At 36.1% G+C, this 17,741-nt stretch overlaps 1 protein-coding gene and 1 long non-coding RNA gene across 2 annotated transcripts; one reads left to right on the top strand and one right to left on the bottom strand.

Moving 5' to 3' along the window:
- Window positions 1-6,632: 6,632 nt before the first annotated feature.
- On the top strand, window positions 6,633-10,365 carry LOC130723046 (uncharacterized). The gene is made up of 3 exons (XR_009014147.1): window positions 6,633-7,073; window positions 7,287-8,350; window positions 8,611-10,365. It is a non-coding gene; the product is annotated as an uncharacterized LOC130723046 (long non-coding RNA).
- A 4,663-nt stretch (window positions 10,366-15,028) lies between these two features.
- Window positions 15,029-17,249, bottom strand: LOC130723045 (gibberellin 2-beta-dioxygenase). The gene is made up of 3 exons (XM_057573969.1): window positions 16,654-17,249; window positions 16,164-16,512; window positions 15,029-15,606 (listed from the first exon to the last, which is right to left on the bottom strand). The coding sequence occupies exons 1-3, from the start codon at window positions 17,052-17,054 to the stop codon at window positions 15,364-15,366; spliced, it is 993 nt and encodes a 330-aa protein (XP_057429952.1). The 5' UTR covers window positions 17,055-17,249; the 3' UTR covers window positions 15,029-15,363.
- Window positions 17,250-17,741: the final 492 nt, after the last annotated feature.

Genomic DNA, 17,741 nt, shown 5'->3' with positions numbered 1-17,741 from the left:
AGAAAATTCTTTGCATAGAGATTGATTAGCAGAACCAAATATAATATCATCAACATAAATTTGCACAATTAAGATATCATCTTTATAAGTCTTGCAAAAAAGAGTTGTATCTACTTTACCCCTTACAAACTCATTCTCCAGAAGGAATGAGCTAAGTCTCTCATACCATGCTCTGGGAGCTTGCTTCAGACCGTAGAGTGATTTCTTCAATTTGAACACATGGTCTGGTTTCTTTTCATCTTCAAAACCTGGGGGTTGATGAACATAGACTTCCTCTGAGATATAACCATTTAGGAAGGCACTCTTTACGTCCATCTGATGTAGAACTATGTTGTGATTTACTGAGAAAGAGATCAACAGTCTGATTGCTTCCAGTCTTGCTACTGGAGCAAATGTTTCAGTGTAGTCTATTCCTTCCTGCTGGCTGTAGCCTTGAGCAACTAGCCTTGCCTTATTTCTGACTACATCTCCTTTCTCATTCAGCTTGTTTCTGAATACCCATTTCGTTCCAATAACATGGACACTCTCAGGCTTCTTCACTAAGCTCCAAACATCGTTCTTGGAAAATTGATTCAATTCTTCTTCCATGGCCAGAATCCAATCCTTGTCCTGAAGAGCTTCATCTATGGACTTGGGTTCAATTAAGGACACCAATCCTTTCAGACTCAGCAAGGTCTCTTCAGAGGGTCTGAAGGCAGATCTGGTTCTGACTGGTTCGTCTTTGTTGCCTAGAATCAATTCCTTAGGGTGAGCTGCAGTGATTCTGCTCTTCTTCAGAGTTTGTGAGTTAGAGGGACCAGCTTCTTCCTCTGGTTCATCTTCCTCTGGCTCAACTTCCTCTGGAGCTTTGCCTTTGTCAGAAACATTAATGCTTAAATCTGCAAACTTTTCAACTAGCTTTGACTGGTCAGAGTCAAGCTTATCATCAAATCTAACATGAATAGATTCTTCAATAGTCGTAGCATCAGTATTATAAAATCTAAAACCTTTAGATCTATCAGAATAACCAAGTAATAGACACTTAGAAGACTTAGCATCAAATTTATGCAATCTATCCTTAGTATTGAGAACATAACAAACACAGCCAAAAGGATGAAAATAAGAAATGTTGGGTTTTATGTTCTTCCACAATTCATAAGGAGTCTTATTCAGAATTGGTCTCACAGAGATTCTGTTCTGAATGTAACATGTTGTATTTACTGCCTCTGCCCAAAAATGCTTAGCCATGCCAGTTTCTTGGAGCATGGTTCTAGCCATCTCCTGAAGAGTTCTGTTCTTCCTCTCAACAACACCATTTTGTTGAGGAGTTCTGGGACAAGAGAAATCATGTGCAATTCCATAGGAATCAAACAGACTCTCAAACTTGTCATTCTCAAACTCTCCACCATGGTCACTTCTGACACGCACAATCCTACAAGCCTTCTCGTTTTGCACTTGAGCAATGAAGGTAGAGAACACAGCATGAGACTCATCCTTGCGGGTTAGAAACTTTACCCATGTCCAGCGGCTATAGTCATCAACGATAACCATCCCATATCTCTTGCCACCTATAGACTCAGTTTTCACTGGTCCAAAAAGGTCGATATGCAGAAGTTCCAACGGCCTTGAGGTTGAGACAACATTCTTTGCCTTGAAAGGGACTTTTGTGAATTTGCCTTTCTGACATGCTTCACAAAGAGCGTCTGAAGCGAACTTCAGATTGGGTAAGCCCCTGACAAGGTTTAGCTTGCTCAGCTGAGAAATCTTTCTCATACTGGCATGCCCTAACCGTCTATGCCATACCCACTGCTCTTCATTAACAGACAGAAGGCACTTCACATTCTGAGCCTCCAACTCAGATAATCTGATCTTATAGATGTTGTTCTTCCTCTTGCGGTTAAATAGAACAGAGCCATCGATCTGACTTACAGCCCGGCAGGACTTTTGATTGAATATAACATCATAACCCTTGTCAGCTAATTGACTTATAGACAATAAGTTATGTGTTAAGCCGTCTACCAATAAAACATTATCAATGCATGGGCTACTATCTACACAAATAGTACCAGTACCAACAATTTTACCCTTTTCATTTCCTCCGAAGCCAACTTCGCCTCCAGGCTTAAGTTTCAGCTCTCGGAACATACGCTTTTCTCCCGTCATGTGACGCGAGCATCCACTGTCCAGATACCATGATTGGTGTTTCAGTGGAGCTGTCAAGGATATCTGCAACATAGATAATCTTGTCCTTAGGTACCCACTTTCTGGGTCCTCTTTTGTTAGTTACCCCAGAGGTTCTGATCACCTTGGGTGTCTCAACATAATATTTTAAAGGAATATTTGCATGATATTTAGTCATAGAGAAAGATCCCTTTTTAAGAGGATGTTTAGCAACTTTAGCAGGTACAGGATCAGGCAATATGGTACCAGAGGGAACAAAGCATTCATACAAGGATTTAGCTTTAGAGACAGAAGGCTCATTTCTAATTGGTTTAGAATAGCCAATGTCATGCATTCCATTTCTGCTTACGCCATAGATCATTGAAGCCATTAAGCTTCTATCCACGCTTTTAGCTAGGAATCTTTGAAAAGACTTTTCATACTTAGATTCATTTCTACAATCAGAGGCATCACAGGCAACAATTTCTTCTAACTTAGCAATCTGGTTCTTAAGCACAGAGTTAGAATTTACCAAAGCATGATTTTCATTTTTCAAATCAGAAATAATTTTCTCATGTTCATAAGGAGTCTTGGAGACAGCAGATAAGTTCTTTTTCAACTTTTTATGCTTAGACAATAAAGAGTTATACTTATCCATGATATCAGACAAAGCATGTTTCAGTTCAGAGGTAGAGAAAGAAGCAAATACCTCATTTTCATCGTCTGAGTTAGGATCTCCTTCTGATTCTGAGTCAGAGTCAACAGCTTCCTTTGACTCTGCTCCTTTGTCTTTGACAATGGCCATGAGTCCTTGGACTTCACCATCAGAGTCAACATCCTCTGACTCTGATTCATCGAATGTCACCATCAGACTCTTCTTGGTCTTGAAGTGCTTCTTTGGCTTCTTGTCTTTCTTCAACTTTGGACAATCACTTTTGTAGTGCCCAGATTCTTTGCACTCAAAACATGTGACTTCCTTGATTGAAGACTTCTTCTGGCCTGAGGACTCATACTTTCCTTTTGCCTTTCCAGAGCCTTTGAACTTGCTCTGCCTGTGCTTCCAGATGCGGTTGAGTCTCTTGGAGATCAGAGTCAGCTCATCTTCATCAGAATCTTCTGATGCTTCTTCAGATTCTTCTTCTTCAGCTTGAAGAGCCTTTGACTTCTCAACCTTAGCCTTTTCAGATTTGGATTTCAAGGCTATGGACTTTTTCCTCAGATCTTGCATCTCTGAGCGCTTCAGCTCATGGCATTTCAAAATGCTGATGAGTTCTTCTAAACTCATATTCTCAACGTCTCTCGTGAGCTCTATTGAAGTCACCAAAGGCATCCAACTTTCAGGAAGACACCTGATGACCCTTATGACATGATCTTTTGTTGTGTAGCTCTTGTTGAGAGGTCGTATGCCAGCTACAAGCAATTGAAATCTGGAGAACATTTCTTCAATGGATTCATTTGGCTCCATGATGAAGGATTCATACTTTTGGATCAAAGACAGTGCCTTTGATTCTTTGACTTTCTTGTTTCCTTCATGAGACATCTTCAGAGATTCAAAAATGCCTTTAGCAAACTCACGATCTGTAATCTTCTGGTACTCTTCATAGGAAATAGCACTTAGAAGAATTGCTCTTGCTTTGTGATGTTGTGAGTACAGCTTCTTTTGATCTGCAGTCATCTCTGACCTTGGGATCTTCTTGCCATCTGCATCAACTGGACGCTCGTAGCCATCCACAATAATATCCCAGAGATCTGCATCGAAACCCAGAAAGAAACTTTCCAGTCTATCTTTCCAATATTCGAACCTTTGACCGTCGAACATAGGAGGCTTTGCATTGTAACCATCTCTTTGAGTTTCACTGGTGGTGGCAGCCATTGTTTTTCACACCGGCCCGGATCACTGAACACTGTTAGGTGTGGTAATCAGAACTTGCGCTCTGATACCAATTGAAGGTATGAAAAACGGTAGAAAGGGGGGGTTTGAATAACGTTTTCAGTACAAAACTTCCACCTTAAAGATTTTGACAAATCTTTCGAGAACTTAAGTGCTAAAGATAAGAGATAGAGAAGCACACAAGGATTTTATCCTGGTTCACTTGATAAATCACTCAAGCTACTCCAGTCCACCCGTTAAGGTGATTTCTTCCTTCTTAGAATGAAGGCAATCCACTAATCAGGTAAGAGTTACAACTGCACTTGAAACCTACAAGTGACTAACAATTACACTGACTTAGCTCACACTAAGATTCACTCTCTTAGTCTTCTTTAGGATCCGATCAACCTTGATCTCCTAAAGGAACTAAACAAACTGTTTATCAAAGAAATGTTTACAAGAGATTTGCTTCTAAAAAGCTAATAGTAAACTCAATGAATTTCAGATGAAAGAAAGCTTAGAATATTTTGAATATGTCTTGCGCGTATGTGTTACTTCTACACCGCTTCTTTCAATCTTCAGCCTCTATATATACTCCAAGGATTAGGGTTGAGCGTTGCATGGGAAATGCTACCGTTGGAGGGCAGTTCTGGAAAATCCAGCTTCTGCTGTGGCTGAGAACGTTAGGTAGGTCGTCAGGAAGGTACACTTGCTTTTGTACTTGGATAGCGACTTGACCTTTTAACCTAGGAGACTTCTGATCAGGGGAATACTTCATATTGGAACTTGTGAAGCCGGTTGATCAGAGTCAGAGGGAAAGCACAGATCCTCTGACCATTGTATCTTCTGATTCTGAACTCAGAGGGAAGAACATGGCCTTCAGAGTTTCTTGCTTCTGGACTTCAGAGTTTCCACTATTCAGCTTCTGGATCTTCAGAGTCTTCTACACAATCAGAACATCTGAACCTTCAGTGTTTCTTGGTTATCAGAACTTCTGGATCTTCAGAGCTTCTAGCGACTGAGTCCACATCAGAGTTTGTATAGCTTCAGAACTTCTGAAGCTTTTCCACTGTTCATACTGAACATGGTGAATGCGAAAGCGTTGCTTGGGTTACTCTTTATACACAGTGCTTCTGATTTGTGTGAGATTGAGTTGAGGTCAGAGCCTGTAAATAGCACACTCAGAAAAACACGTTAGAGTACCACAATTGTTCATATCAAAAGGTTAACTTGTAATCATCAAAACATAGAGTTGTACTACTAGATCAAAACTTGATCTTACATGTGGATGATATGTTGATTGCAGCACGTGACAAAGCTGAAATCAACATGTTAAAATCTCAGTTGAGTAGAGAATTTGAGATGAAGGACTTAGGCGCAGCGAAGAAAATTTTAGGGATGGAGATTCATCGTGATAGAAGCTGTTGCAAACTGACGTTATCCCAAAAGGGCTATGTAGAAAAAGTGCTTCAACGCTTTGGAATGAATCAAGCCAAACCCGTAAGTACACCGCTAGCAGCGCACTTTAAGCTTTCTCTTAAAGATACACCAGAAACTGAGATTGAGGTGGAGCAGATGTCAAAAGTTCCATATGCAAATGTTGTTGGAAGTCTGATGTATGCTATGGTGTGCACGAGACCAGACATTTCACACGCTGTAAGTGTTGTGAGCAGGTATATGAGTAATCCTGGGAAAGGACATTGGGAAGCTGTGAAATGGATTATGCGGTACTTGAGAGGCTCTACAGATGTTAGCTTAATATATGATGGAAATCAAGCATCTGAAAGTGTGGTAGGCTATGTTGATTCTGATTATGCAGGTGACTTGGACAAAAGGCGTTCAATGACAGGTTACGTCTTTACAATTTCTGGATGCACAGTAAGTTGGAAGGCAACATTGCAATCCACAATTGCATTGTCAACCACTGAAGCTGAATACATGGCACTAACAGAAGCTGTAAAAGAAAGTAAATGGTTGCATGGTTTGTTGGATAGCTTAGGAGTGAATGCACAAGTTCCAGAAGTGCATTGTGATAGCCATAGTGCAATACACCTGGCTAAAAATCCTGTTTATCATGAACGAACCAAGCACATTGATGTCAGAATGTACTTTGTCAGAGAAAGTATTGCAGATGGGCAAGTTGCAGTACAGAAGATAGCTACCGCAGATAATCCAGCTGACATGATGACAAAATCTTTGCCTACAGAAAAATTTAGGCATTGCCTAAATTGGTTAAATGTAAGCAAAGGTTGTTAATGTCCTTATGGACATGTTTGCATGAAGACTATGATGAAAGGTTGGACTTGGTAAATTAGAGTCAAGGTGGAGAATTATTAGTTGGTGACTCAAATTAACCAAAGCATCTAATTGGTTAAGGAGTTGCAGAATTCAATTTGGTTTTTACTACCTCAAGTTAGTGGTAAAAATCAAATTGAAAACTTCAATTTGATCTTTGCTTCCTAAAAGTCCATGGCAAAATCCAACTTGTGCAAGCTGTATGGTGTTGGAAAATTCAAGGCTTGAGTTGTATAACAACTCATGAAAGGTTGGTCTTTCCTTAACCATGAAGCATGTTAGGTGGCAATATTTCCTATATAAGGAGAAGCTCATATCAAGATTATGTGTGTAAGTTTTGTGAACTTTTCTTAGCAAGCTTTGTAAGAGAGCTTAGTGTGTGTGATTATTATACCATAAAAATCCATAGTAGAGTTCTGTGTGAGCAACTGGGTGTACTGGGATTTTGGGTATAGAGAGTGCTTGTATCTCTTAAATTCTTCAGAAATAAACCTTTGCATAGTCTTGGCAAATTATTGTGTGTTTCTTTTGTCTTATTATTATTTGTCCATTGTCTAATTTCGGCTTCCGCGCGTACCAAAATCCTAACAGCATTGTCTTCAGATTTTTGTGAAACGCTATCAATATGTTTGTTGATGCTCTGATAACTTGTCAAACGGGGTGTTCTGTTTGCACCGAAATCCTTTTCCAGATTCCACCGAAAAGAGCTCTGAAGTTGTTACATTGGAATCATAGAAATCTGAATATTATGATGATGCAAGAAATTAGAGTACGTTTCATTTAGTGAATTCTGGTTTCATTGGTATCGTGTGTAGGATTAGATCAAGGCAAGAATACAATTTCTGATCTTTTATAATAGGAAACTGTGCTCTTACTAATAGAGACAAATATGGATTCTTGCGGTCTTGCCCCTCTGTACTTGAAATTTCATAGTCATATGCTGCTAATTGGTTGTTCTAAGCTAGGTGTTTTAATTTTGCAGAGCAACCAGGTGTTCTTCATGTTTTTCCATCCAAGGGCTTTACGACAAAGAGAGTAGGACGCCCGTGATCCTAATTTGCTTCAGTATGTAAGGTCATAGTATTATATATATTGTGGCTGATTTACTCTCTTATTTTTACCTGTTAAGTAGATGATCATTTGTATTTATAATCAATGTTTTTTTAGTAACCATTATATTTTCATTTTTAATTAATAGATGGAAATAGTAAAAATTATATTTTGATTAACTAAATTGTGGGTAATAAGTATGAGTACGAGCATATAAGTACTCGGAGGGTACGAGGACGGGGAATCAAGTATCTACCCATGGGGGTATGGGACGAATATGAGTTATTGCAAACGCAAGTACTAGGATGTTATAGTAGATCTTACCCATTGTCATCTTTATTTTGAGGTGCTGTTATAATGCTTGCAGAATTGGCAATGGAGGTTTTTCTTTTCTTTTCTAAGGGTGTCCTGAATATAGTTCATGGAACCATGTATGCTATCACTTTTTTTATAATTAAACTTTAGTTCTTCACTAGTGTCCTGTGATACTTTCAAAATAAAGGAACTCAAATGTTCATTTGCCATTTGGTAATTTCATAACATATTCAAGATTTAAATCTTGGCTTTGTATACAACTGGTGACATTGTGATGATCAATGCCGTTTGCTGTACTATGTATTCTTGTTTATTGATGTTCTTAACTATCCAATTGATGATCAAGGCTAGAATTAATACAATTTCTGATCTTTTATAAGTGCTCTTACTAATAGAGATAAATATGGATTCTTGCCCCTGTACTTAAAATTTCATTGTCATATGCTGCCAATTGGTTGTTCTAAGCTAGGCTACTTCTAGAATAAGGTTCAGTCCACCAATGCCCAACACGTGTCATAAGCACGTATCCAACAAACGTTACTTCCCCTTGTACCTTCAATTTCTAGCACATTATCATGCATGATTTGCTAATCTTTAACAGTTTCTGCTTCGTGTTTAAATTTTCCAGAGCAACCGGGTGTTGTTAAAGTTTTTCCGAGCAGGACCATTGTGCTAAAGAAGGTAGGACGCCGGTGAACTTAATTGCACCCGTTTATGTGCTGTGTTGTGTTATTTTGTTACATCAATAGATTGTAGTTTATCTGACTTGGAATTAATCACTTAGTCATCGATAGACACCCGCCCTCGTTGTCATCCCTACCCTAAGGCCATCTTCTGTTTTTCTATATATGTGCTGAAATATTCAAAACAAACAAAAATGTATACAAGTTTTAATTGATGAATCACATATTCACAGTAACCTTGCTCGTCCTTCTGTCTAGGAAAACCGAGTCATGTTTCGCCATGTGCGCATATTTCAATGCTTGCAAGTACAGCTTCCAAATTAAGCCAAGCAACGCAAGATATAGCAACACAGAAGCACAGGAACTTTTATGGGTGAAAATGAATATTACTAATGTCCTGGATGTACTCAAAACTTTATAGGGACACGCTTGGCAGGTTAGCCTTCATTGACATGATAAAACATTAAAAAAAGCATTGGTGTTGAGCTCAACCCTAAATTAAGTCTTTCTTGTAATGTGTTTGAATGACATTCTACACTCCGCCGTGCATTCAACAATCAGCATACTTGAATGATAGATGTTCTTGAAGAATTAGTATTAATATCACCCCTTTTTAATTTTCTCATCATCCAAATTTACTATACTTATGAGTGTGGGGAACTAATTACACCTCGTAAGTGTGAAACACAAAATTTACATTTCACATTTATAATGAATTGAAAGTGTGGAAGAAAATAATATAAAAGGGTGATGTTAAAATCAATTTTCTACGCTTTGCTCACTTTTTTAAAGAACACAAATGTTCATCTTTTAGCATGAGTGGGCTGGGTATGTAAAAGTGTTAGAAATATGACCGTACAAGTCCTTGCAAACAGTAGGATAATTCTTAAGGCATTGCTCCAGTAGTCTCTGAGAATGAGAGGGCCGGTTTAATACCCTGTAGTTCATTTTTTAGACATTAAAGAACTAAGTTGCAATTTTAAGAGATTTAAGACCATGGTAAGTCAAAGCAAAAGATATGAAATTCTCCTATTTTAAAAGGGTATCAAAGAAATTTTCTAATTCTTATTAGCATGCTGTATTTAAAGGAGCTGCCAGAAATCACAATAAAGAAAATTAATTTCCATGTAGATTATATATATAAATATTTACTTTTATTATTTATATTTTTGTCATCATTCTTAGTTAGTCCGAAGCAAATACTTTAAGACTTTTAAGTGATGCGTCTACGACATTCTTTTTCTAAAATAAATGTAGTTTTGACTTTTATCAGAATATTAAGCAAATACTTTTATTAAAATATCAAATGTCCTTCTCTCTCCGGGGAAGAATATGCTACTTTTATAATTCGAAACTCAGCTTCCTTTTTCTTTCTTTCTTTAATTTTGGTACATGAACCCTTCATTTTCATGCTTTATGATATTACTTGGTATATAAAATAGAAAAAAAAAAAACTTGGTATATATTATTCGTGTTGTTAAAAAGACTAGCAGTAATCTTGCGTATTGTCAATCATGAAAGAACATGTTTGATTTTTGGAAGTCTTTCATTAGTTTTAGCACTTAAGCCCAATTTGTCATCACTGAGGCATCTCGAATATCAATTTTCAACAATGAATTGTATTAGATAATAGAGGGGAGTAGTCTTTTGCTTTTGTTCCGAACGTGAACGCCTGCATGATCCATTGAAAAATAAAAAGAGAAGGGGCATGATGCATGAAGAAAAGGTTCTTGGTTCTCCTTCATCACTTTTAGATTAGAGTAGAGTAATTTTACACTATGTAATTTAACTGATCATAAGAGATCAACACATTTTAATCATTAAAAATTTATTATGTATTACCTTTTTAAAAAAATGATGTACTGAACTTGCTATGACAATCAAAGCACATTGTGCAAATTTACATCACTTTAAAAGTTGTGCATATTAAATTGACCTCAAGAAAATTGAGTATTTGCTCTACAACTTGTTGTTTTGTTTAGTTAGATTCTGATTCTAGACTTCCTACAATATTTACCTTGGTAAAAAATCATCTTCCTACCTCTATACTTAAATGTTGTTTGATATATAATCAGATTTATAAATGCAAAATAGATTAATTTTACTATTTATCAATCGTAAGTTGTTATTGTTAACTTAAAATTATTTAATTACCCATATAAATTTCATTAAGAATTGACTAGTTTATAAACGGTGAAAACAATACTAATGAGTGGTTGGTTGGTTTAAGTTGTACATGTTTGATTCATTTTAAGTAAGGTTTTGAGTTCGAATCTTATGAATGAGAAAACTCTTACATGTTCAGTTAGCTCTATCATGATATGCATGTTCCCGACACGAATAAGATTGCCTCCACAGAGGATATTGCAAACACATAAAAAATCGTGAATACTGGTTTTACTCATAAAAGTAGATATACGTGCTCCCGAATACCCTTCCTCTATGTGATGTTACTAAACACATCCCTATTGAAAAATTACAAGAAAATCATTTGTTTAGAAGGACATAACAGTCATAATAATCCGAACAATTTTACAACTGTTAAAGGGAAAGAAAATAAAAATGATCCACGGTTAGGCAAAGATGACTAACAATTATAGGACTCCACAATTATACTCATTTAATCCATCACTGCGTTCCTTTAAACATTGTCCTTTCCTCTTTCTTTTCTTTTTTTCTTTTCCTTTTCATTTCTTTTTTTCCACTCTCTTGTACACTTTCTTAAATGAAAAGGATCTGCTAAAAGTGGGTATTCACATTTATTATGACATATGTAATCAATAATTCATAAAATTAAACATCAATATGATTCATCAATTTCGTGGAAAGGTGGGGGGACGGCTGCGAAAAGCTAGCATTAGCTCATTTTCATTTATATTCTAAACACAATTTAAGAAAAAGAATTAAAAGTCAGCTGCCCCAATAATTAAAAAGAATGCAGTTTCTCCCGTACTATAATTATAAAATTCAAGCTAATTCTTCATATGAAAGAGTTTCAATTCTTTTTTTTTATCTTGATTGACCTATAATACAAAAATCTTTTATAATTCAATAATTTAGTTATAATATTTAAAATAGTTCACTAAAAAGTACTGAACACTCTTATTTTAAAATAGTAGCACAACAATATCCTAAAAGAAAAGGATTATGAAGTAACAGAGAAAAAAGTAACACAAGTGATCCTGGTCCCAAGTGCATATGTTGCAAAACTTTTCCACCGATTCCCACGTAACAAAATCTAAAGACAAAGATATCTTCGGTCATATGTCTGCTACTACAAGTTATACACGGCGGTATCCATTTTTTATTTACAACATTTAAGATTTTATTAAGAAAAATCTCATAAAGTCAACAAGGGTCACTTTATTTGGTTTAAGAAGGACATAGAAAAGAATGAAAAAAAAAAAAAAGGCCACTATTACTATGTATGTACCCATTGAGCTATTACTTGTAAGAGCATCTCCAATGCATAGTTGCTAGTTGGGTTGCTTAAAAACTATTTCGGTGGGTCCAGACTGACACATAAGATTTAAGCAACCCAAGCAGAATTCGCTCCAACCACGGTTGCTTAGTTTACTTTTAGTTGGGTCCCATTATACCTCTTATATTTATATTATTTCAAGGTAATGACACTGTACAAGTACATGAATGAAAGAGAAAATATGATTTTTTAGTCAAAAAGTAAGGAGAGAGAAAATAAGCAACCCTTGCTTAAATAAGCAACCCTTGCTTAAATTTAAGCAACCCAACTGCCACATCATGTTGCTCCAGTGGTGCTTCAAAATAAGCAACGTTGCTTAAGTTGTCAACTGGATTTAAGCAACCCCCATTGGAGATGCTCTCAGTCTTATTTGAAGAAGGGTCTTATCGACAAGTCTATTAAGTTAATGTTTAGGATTTTGAGGTTTGGGTATCTACCGAGTTATCATCTATGATAATCTTGTCTAAATGACGACTCTAGTACTATGAGAGAGAGTTTGTTTAACTCTACACACGTATTATGATATCTAGATTGAGGCTCACATCACACGATCATAAATTTAATTATTTTTAACCGTGTAATTATTAAACCCCTAAATTAACTAGTTAAAAATGATGTGCCTGTTTAGTTTTAAGTTGAATCCAAACAGGGGTAAGGTTCCTTTCATGTTTTGCGTGTTACGAGGTCTATCGCAGACTCAAATTTCACTACATTGAATGTGATTTTCAACTAAAACCTAACATGTCTGCCACTATTCAGTGATTAAGTAATAAAATAATAAAAGTTAAACGTCCAATTCCAACATTATTAAAGACCTTAAAAGACCATGTATCAAGTATCCTTACACTAATGCTAATGTTGGACGACATGGTTGTCACTATATATGATCCCTTGAAGTTCGGATAGAACAATATGTAAAATAAAAATCTCAGGCATTATAAAACACACTTTCTAATATGGCTAAGATCGGCCGCTTGAGCTACGGGTAAAAATGAAAGAAAAAAATTCGCACGTGTATCATCTCTTTTCTTCTCGATTTGGGAAGACCCTAAAAGATGATGATTCTGAGTGACAAAACTCTTGATCCCTTATCTCCAACTAAATAAGGTTATCCATCCTCTCTTTTAGTCTCTCATCTAATTCTCTGCATACCTTTATGGCTTTATCTCTTCACAAACTTACCTCAACAAACCAGAGTGCAAATGCTTAAAATTACTTTTATAATTAATTCTAAACCAAAAACTAATTCGAACATGTTATAAATTTTTAGATTTAATTTAACCTTTTTTAATATTGGAAAGATAAATTACTCCCATTACATTTTGATTTCTGGATCGCCCAACCCCATCCTATATATTCCCTAGCTTTTACAACTTAAGTTATCATTCGAGGATCGTTTTTAATTTTAGTACTCCCTCCGTTCCTTATTATAAGGTCATTTTTTAGTGTTTTTCTTGTTCCTAAATATAAGTCCATTTACAATATTAATGGAGCATTAATTATTTTTTCCCAAAACTATCCTCATATTTAATATGAAAGAGACAATGAGATTTTGAAATAATAACTTGGAGAGAGAAATTTATAAGAAATTAAATAAGGGTAATCTAGGAAAGTGAGTAAATTCGTTTACAAATTTATTGCTTGTAACTACTTTTCTTAATCTAAGAAAATTGGGTAAAATGGACTTATAAATAGGAACGGAGGGAGTATGTCATAAGTGTTACCTATAATTCATTTATCAATAAATAATAACACATTTTAAAAGTATTTTTAACCAACAAAGTGTTAACCCGGTGAGAAAAAATAAAGTTTAAACACTAAAAAATGTCATTTATTTGAAGAGATAACTACAAATTTTCAAATATAAAAAGTCTACTATTAATAAACTGAGTTAATAAATCTTGAGAGACACTGATAATTTACACTCCTTATGTATAAGTGTCCATTTAGAATAAAAATATTTGTTTCATAATAATTGTTCACTTAAAATTTCAATGTTGCATTAATTAATGTTTGGTTTAATAGCACTTTTGCTCCCTTAAGTATCACCGTTGTGAGCCGTTAAAACGAGCGATTTGCCTCCCTTATGTATTAATTTGTGCCAAATTGGTCATTCCGTTAATCTGTCATCCAATTACTAACGGAGGAAGCTTACATGGCCTTCATTAAATGACGTGTCTCTGACATATACGCACTTAGATGCCATGTCAATTTTTTCTTTCAATTAATCTTTTTCTTTTAATCTTCATACCACCACCACCACCACCACAGCAGCACCACCACCATTCCTTTCTTCCCCACTCCAAACCCTCCTCATCCTCCTCTTCCAACCTTAATCTTTCTTCTCTCCTCCATCTTTACCTCTTGAAAATCCACTACTAGGTTCAGAAAAGAAGATAGAAACAACGAAATATATTACAACAATTATAGAATATACCAAGTTGTTTGATTTAATCAAGTAGTGGCAGCTCCACCCCGTCCCCAAATCAATTTTCCAAAAAACACAAGCAGAAAAAAATGAAGATGAATGAGAGGGTGAAAACAGAGAACAGAACCCAGAAATCCAGAAACAAAACCCCAACCCACCTCACAACCTCCGCCACACTTTCCTTGCTGGGTGCAGAAGAGGAATGATCGTGAAGAAGAGAAGAGGAAGAAGATGGGCTCGAAAAAAAGAGGAAGTGAAAAAGAATAAGAAGAAGAAAGAAGAGAGCATATAAAGAACGAAGAAGAAGAAAGAAGATTCTGGAAAAAGGCTTAATTTGGGGGAAGAGAAGAATGAAGAAGATGATGATCTAATTTGGGGGAATCACGTGTTAGGTTTTTATTTTTATTTTTTTTGGTTTATCTTTTAAAAATAGGGGGTGGTATGCAAGAGGGGTGCAAATAGGAATCCACATCAGCAACTTCCGTTAGCTTTCAAACGGCTACCTAACGGAAGGGGGCAATTTTCACAAATTAATACATGAGTGAGGAAATTCGCTCATTTTAAACCTGGGAGAGGAACTTCGCACAATGGTGAAAAATGAGGGAGTAAATATGCAATTAAGTCTTAATGTTTTTCCATATACAGTAATACCTCTATGAGAACAATAAATGATGAGAGAACACTTATTGCAATAAGTTAACAATATTAATTGCACATTTTATTATGTGTACATTTTCTCTAAATGAACACTTATTGCAATTCCACTGTATGTAATTCCTAACATTTTGACTTTCCATTCTCAGTTGCTTAAAGTTCATAGTGAACATCAGATTACAAGATGTGACTAGACTTGCTTTGCATAAACAATATAAGGGCATCATTGACTGTTCCATTTCTTTGATTAAGCAAGAGAAATTAAGAACAAAACTAAAAAAAGGAAGAAAACAATCAAAACATGATAAATAACCTATTCATTTTCTATATATGTCAACAAGTAGAAACAACTGTTTGAATCCCAGACACGCAAACCAAAAAAACTAAAAAAACGTGTCAACAAAAATGCATTGCAGAGTAGAATGTCGACACATCATCATCATGATCATCATTTTTTCTCAAAAGGGCCAAGCCTATTATCACCCAGTCTTGAACTGTACGCAGCCTTCTTGTACTCACTCCATGTGAACTCTTTGTACAAACTCTGTTCTCCTTTTGACATGAGTGATTCCAGTGGTGCTATCTTTTCACTCAACGATGCTCCTCCAAAGTAGATCATTGATAACCTTGACTTTGTAGTGTCAGCCATTACCCTGTGCTTCACACTTTTGAACCTCCCATTAGTCATCACCTGCATCATCATTAATAACACAACATTAACCAAGTTACAGTATTTCAATAATAACACCTTAAAATGCTCTATAATCAATATTAATTAAAACTAATTATTCTTAGCTTTTGAGTAAAGATGCTACAATAAAACATACCACCTGAGATATAAAAAGCATGTTTAGATACTAATTTGAAAATCACAATAAAATTAAAATCATGATAAACAGAAGTTAAATTAAGAAAAGTTGAATCTCTTTAATGTAATTTTGGTTTCACTACCTTGCTTTTCAAATGAGTTTCGAATTTGAAACCATATATGTACCTCTTTGGTAGCAAAAATACAATACCATAAATGAAAAGATTTGTCAGGACAGGATGTCTTTGTAACAAAAAAGGATGAGTGAGTCTTTTAGTGACACGTCATTCAGATAGAGTGAAACAGTTGATGTGGTAATAATGATGATAATAGCCATAGGGAAAGAAAACAAAGAAACAATCTCGTCCATGATTCCATCCATCATCATCATTCATCATCATCAAATCAAAAATGAATGTGTTATTAAATTGGTAGTATACCTGAAGGGTGTCACCAACATTGATGAAAAAGGAAGTGTGATCAGGTGGGACTGAAACCCAGGTGCCATCTGTGAGACAGATTTGCAATCCTGATGTGGTGTTGGATCTCAGCACAGAGATTATCTGAGGGTCAGTGTGTTCCCCAAAACCAATCAAATTGCGCCCATTCAATGCTTGCAAATCGGTGCACGGTGGGTAGTGGTTAAGCCTGAAGCAAGAATCACTTTTTTCATCTTTCAGAAACTTGCTCAGCACATTCCTCTGCTCAATCCCCAACCCTTCCGCCATTAGTTCCAGCACCTCAAAGCACATGTTCTTCACTGCAGCAGTATAATCTTCCACCGCAGAGCTTCAAAAATTAACAAAAATGTTGTTGTCAATCAAAACACAACACGATTTTTTGAAACAGAGTTAAAAACAGGGGACTCTGTTTTGTTAAGAACAGGGGAAACAGGGGACTCTGTTTTGTTGAAAACAGAGAGAATTATACCGGAAATTTTGTGAGTTTTCCCGGAAAATGGAAAGGGATTTGGAGGAGTTGATGTCAGGGTTGGTGTTGAGGAGGAGATATTCAACCCAACCCACATCACCGTTGGAGCCAATCTTCTTGCTTCCATAGCCAAAAGGATCAGGGGGACCTGCTCTGTCTTTCTCTGTTTGAGGCTTTCTGAAGAATCTGACAGCTTCGTTTTCCAAATTGGACATGAGGTCTAATGGAACACCATGGTTGATGAGCTTGAAGAAGCCGAATTCTTTGCAGGCCTGAACTATGAGCGATTTGGCCTCTGGGTCGGAGAGGTCAACCACCGGAATTCCAGTGAAAAAGGTGGTGGGTTTGCATGGTTTGACGTGGAAAAACTGGTTCAGTGGTGGCTGAGACAGAACAACCATGGTTGTTGCTGGTTACTTGCTATCAAAAGGGGAAGAGGTGAAGAGGGGGTGGTGTGTGAGGGAGAGTGGAGAGGGTGGTGTATAAATGGGGGAGAGAATGAATTGGAATTGGTATTAGAAATGCATGAGATGAGACTGAGAGCTGATGCAGGAGGCGTTACGAACTATATAGATGAGCCATCTGGCTCTCATTGTCTCTTTGGCATCCACATTTATAGTATCGAGAGACAGTGGGGTACATGTATATTCGCGTTTAAATTTCCGCTAAACTGAAAATCATATTTCTTTTATTCTCTTTTAGTATCTTGAGATATATAAAATTATCTATTAGTATCTTGAGATATGTCAAATGAAATTTTACTTGTACGTCAAATTAAACATACGTTAAATTAGCATTAGCATTAGTTTAAATGTAAATGTTATTTCACATATGTTAAATTATTAATTGAGAAACTAGAATAGAATTTGACATATGTGATTATGGTTAGAAAGTCAAATTGTCAAATTTATATTGAGCTTAACAAAAATTTCACACATGCATCATTTCTCCCCTTTTGCTTTCACATATGCATACACTTTTTCTAGATATGCTTTATAAAGCAACTTTCTAAGAATTGCGACTATACATTAGCTCCCACATTGCTTCATCTCCTCTGTACTTCACATTTGACATTTATGTTAGTGAGA

This window comes from Lotus japonicus, chromosome 6, assembly GCF_012489685.1.
Source record: "Lotus japonicus ecotype B-129 chromosome 6, LjGifu_v1.2".
Lineage (NCBI taxonomy): Eukaryota > Viridiplantae > Streptophyta > Magnoliopsida > Fabales > Fabaceae > Lotus > Lotus japonicus.
This window is presented reverse-complemented; position numbering and strand designations above follow the sequence as displayed.

Coding starts and splice junctions, on each gene's coding strand:
- LOC130723045 (XM_057573969.1), bottom strand. CDS start 17,054: ATGGTTGTTCTGTCTCAGCCACCACTGAACCAGTTTTTCCACGTCAAA. Junction 16,513..16,653: donor GAAAACTCACAAAATTTCCG/GTATAATTCTCT, acceptor TAATTTTTGAAG/CTCTGCGGTGGAAGATTATA. Junction 15,607..16,163: donor ATGTTGGTGACACCCTTCAG/GTATACTACCAA, acceptor ATGATGATGCAG/GTGATGACTAATGGGAGGTT.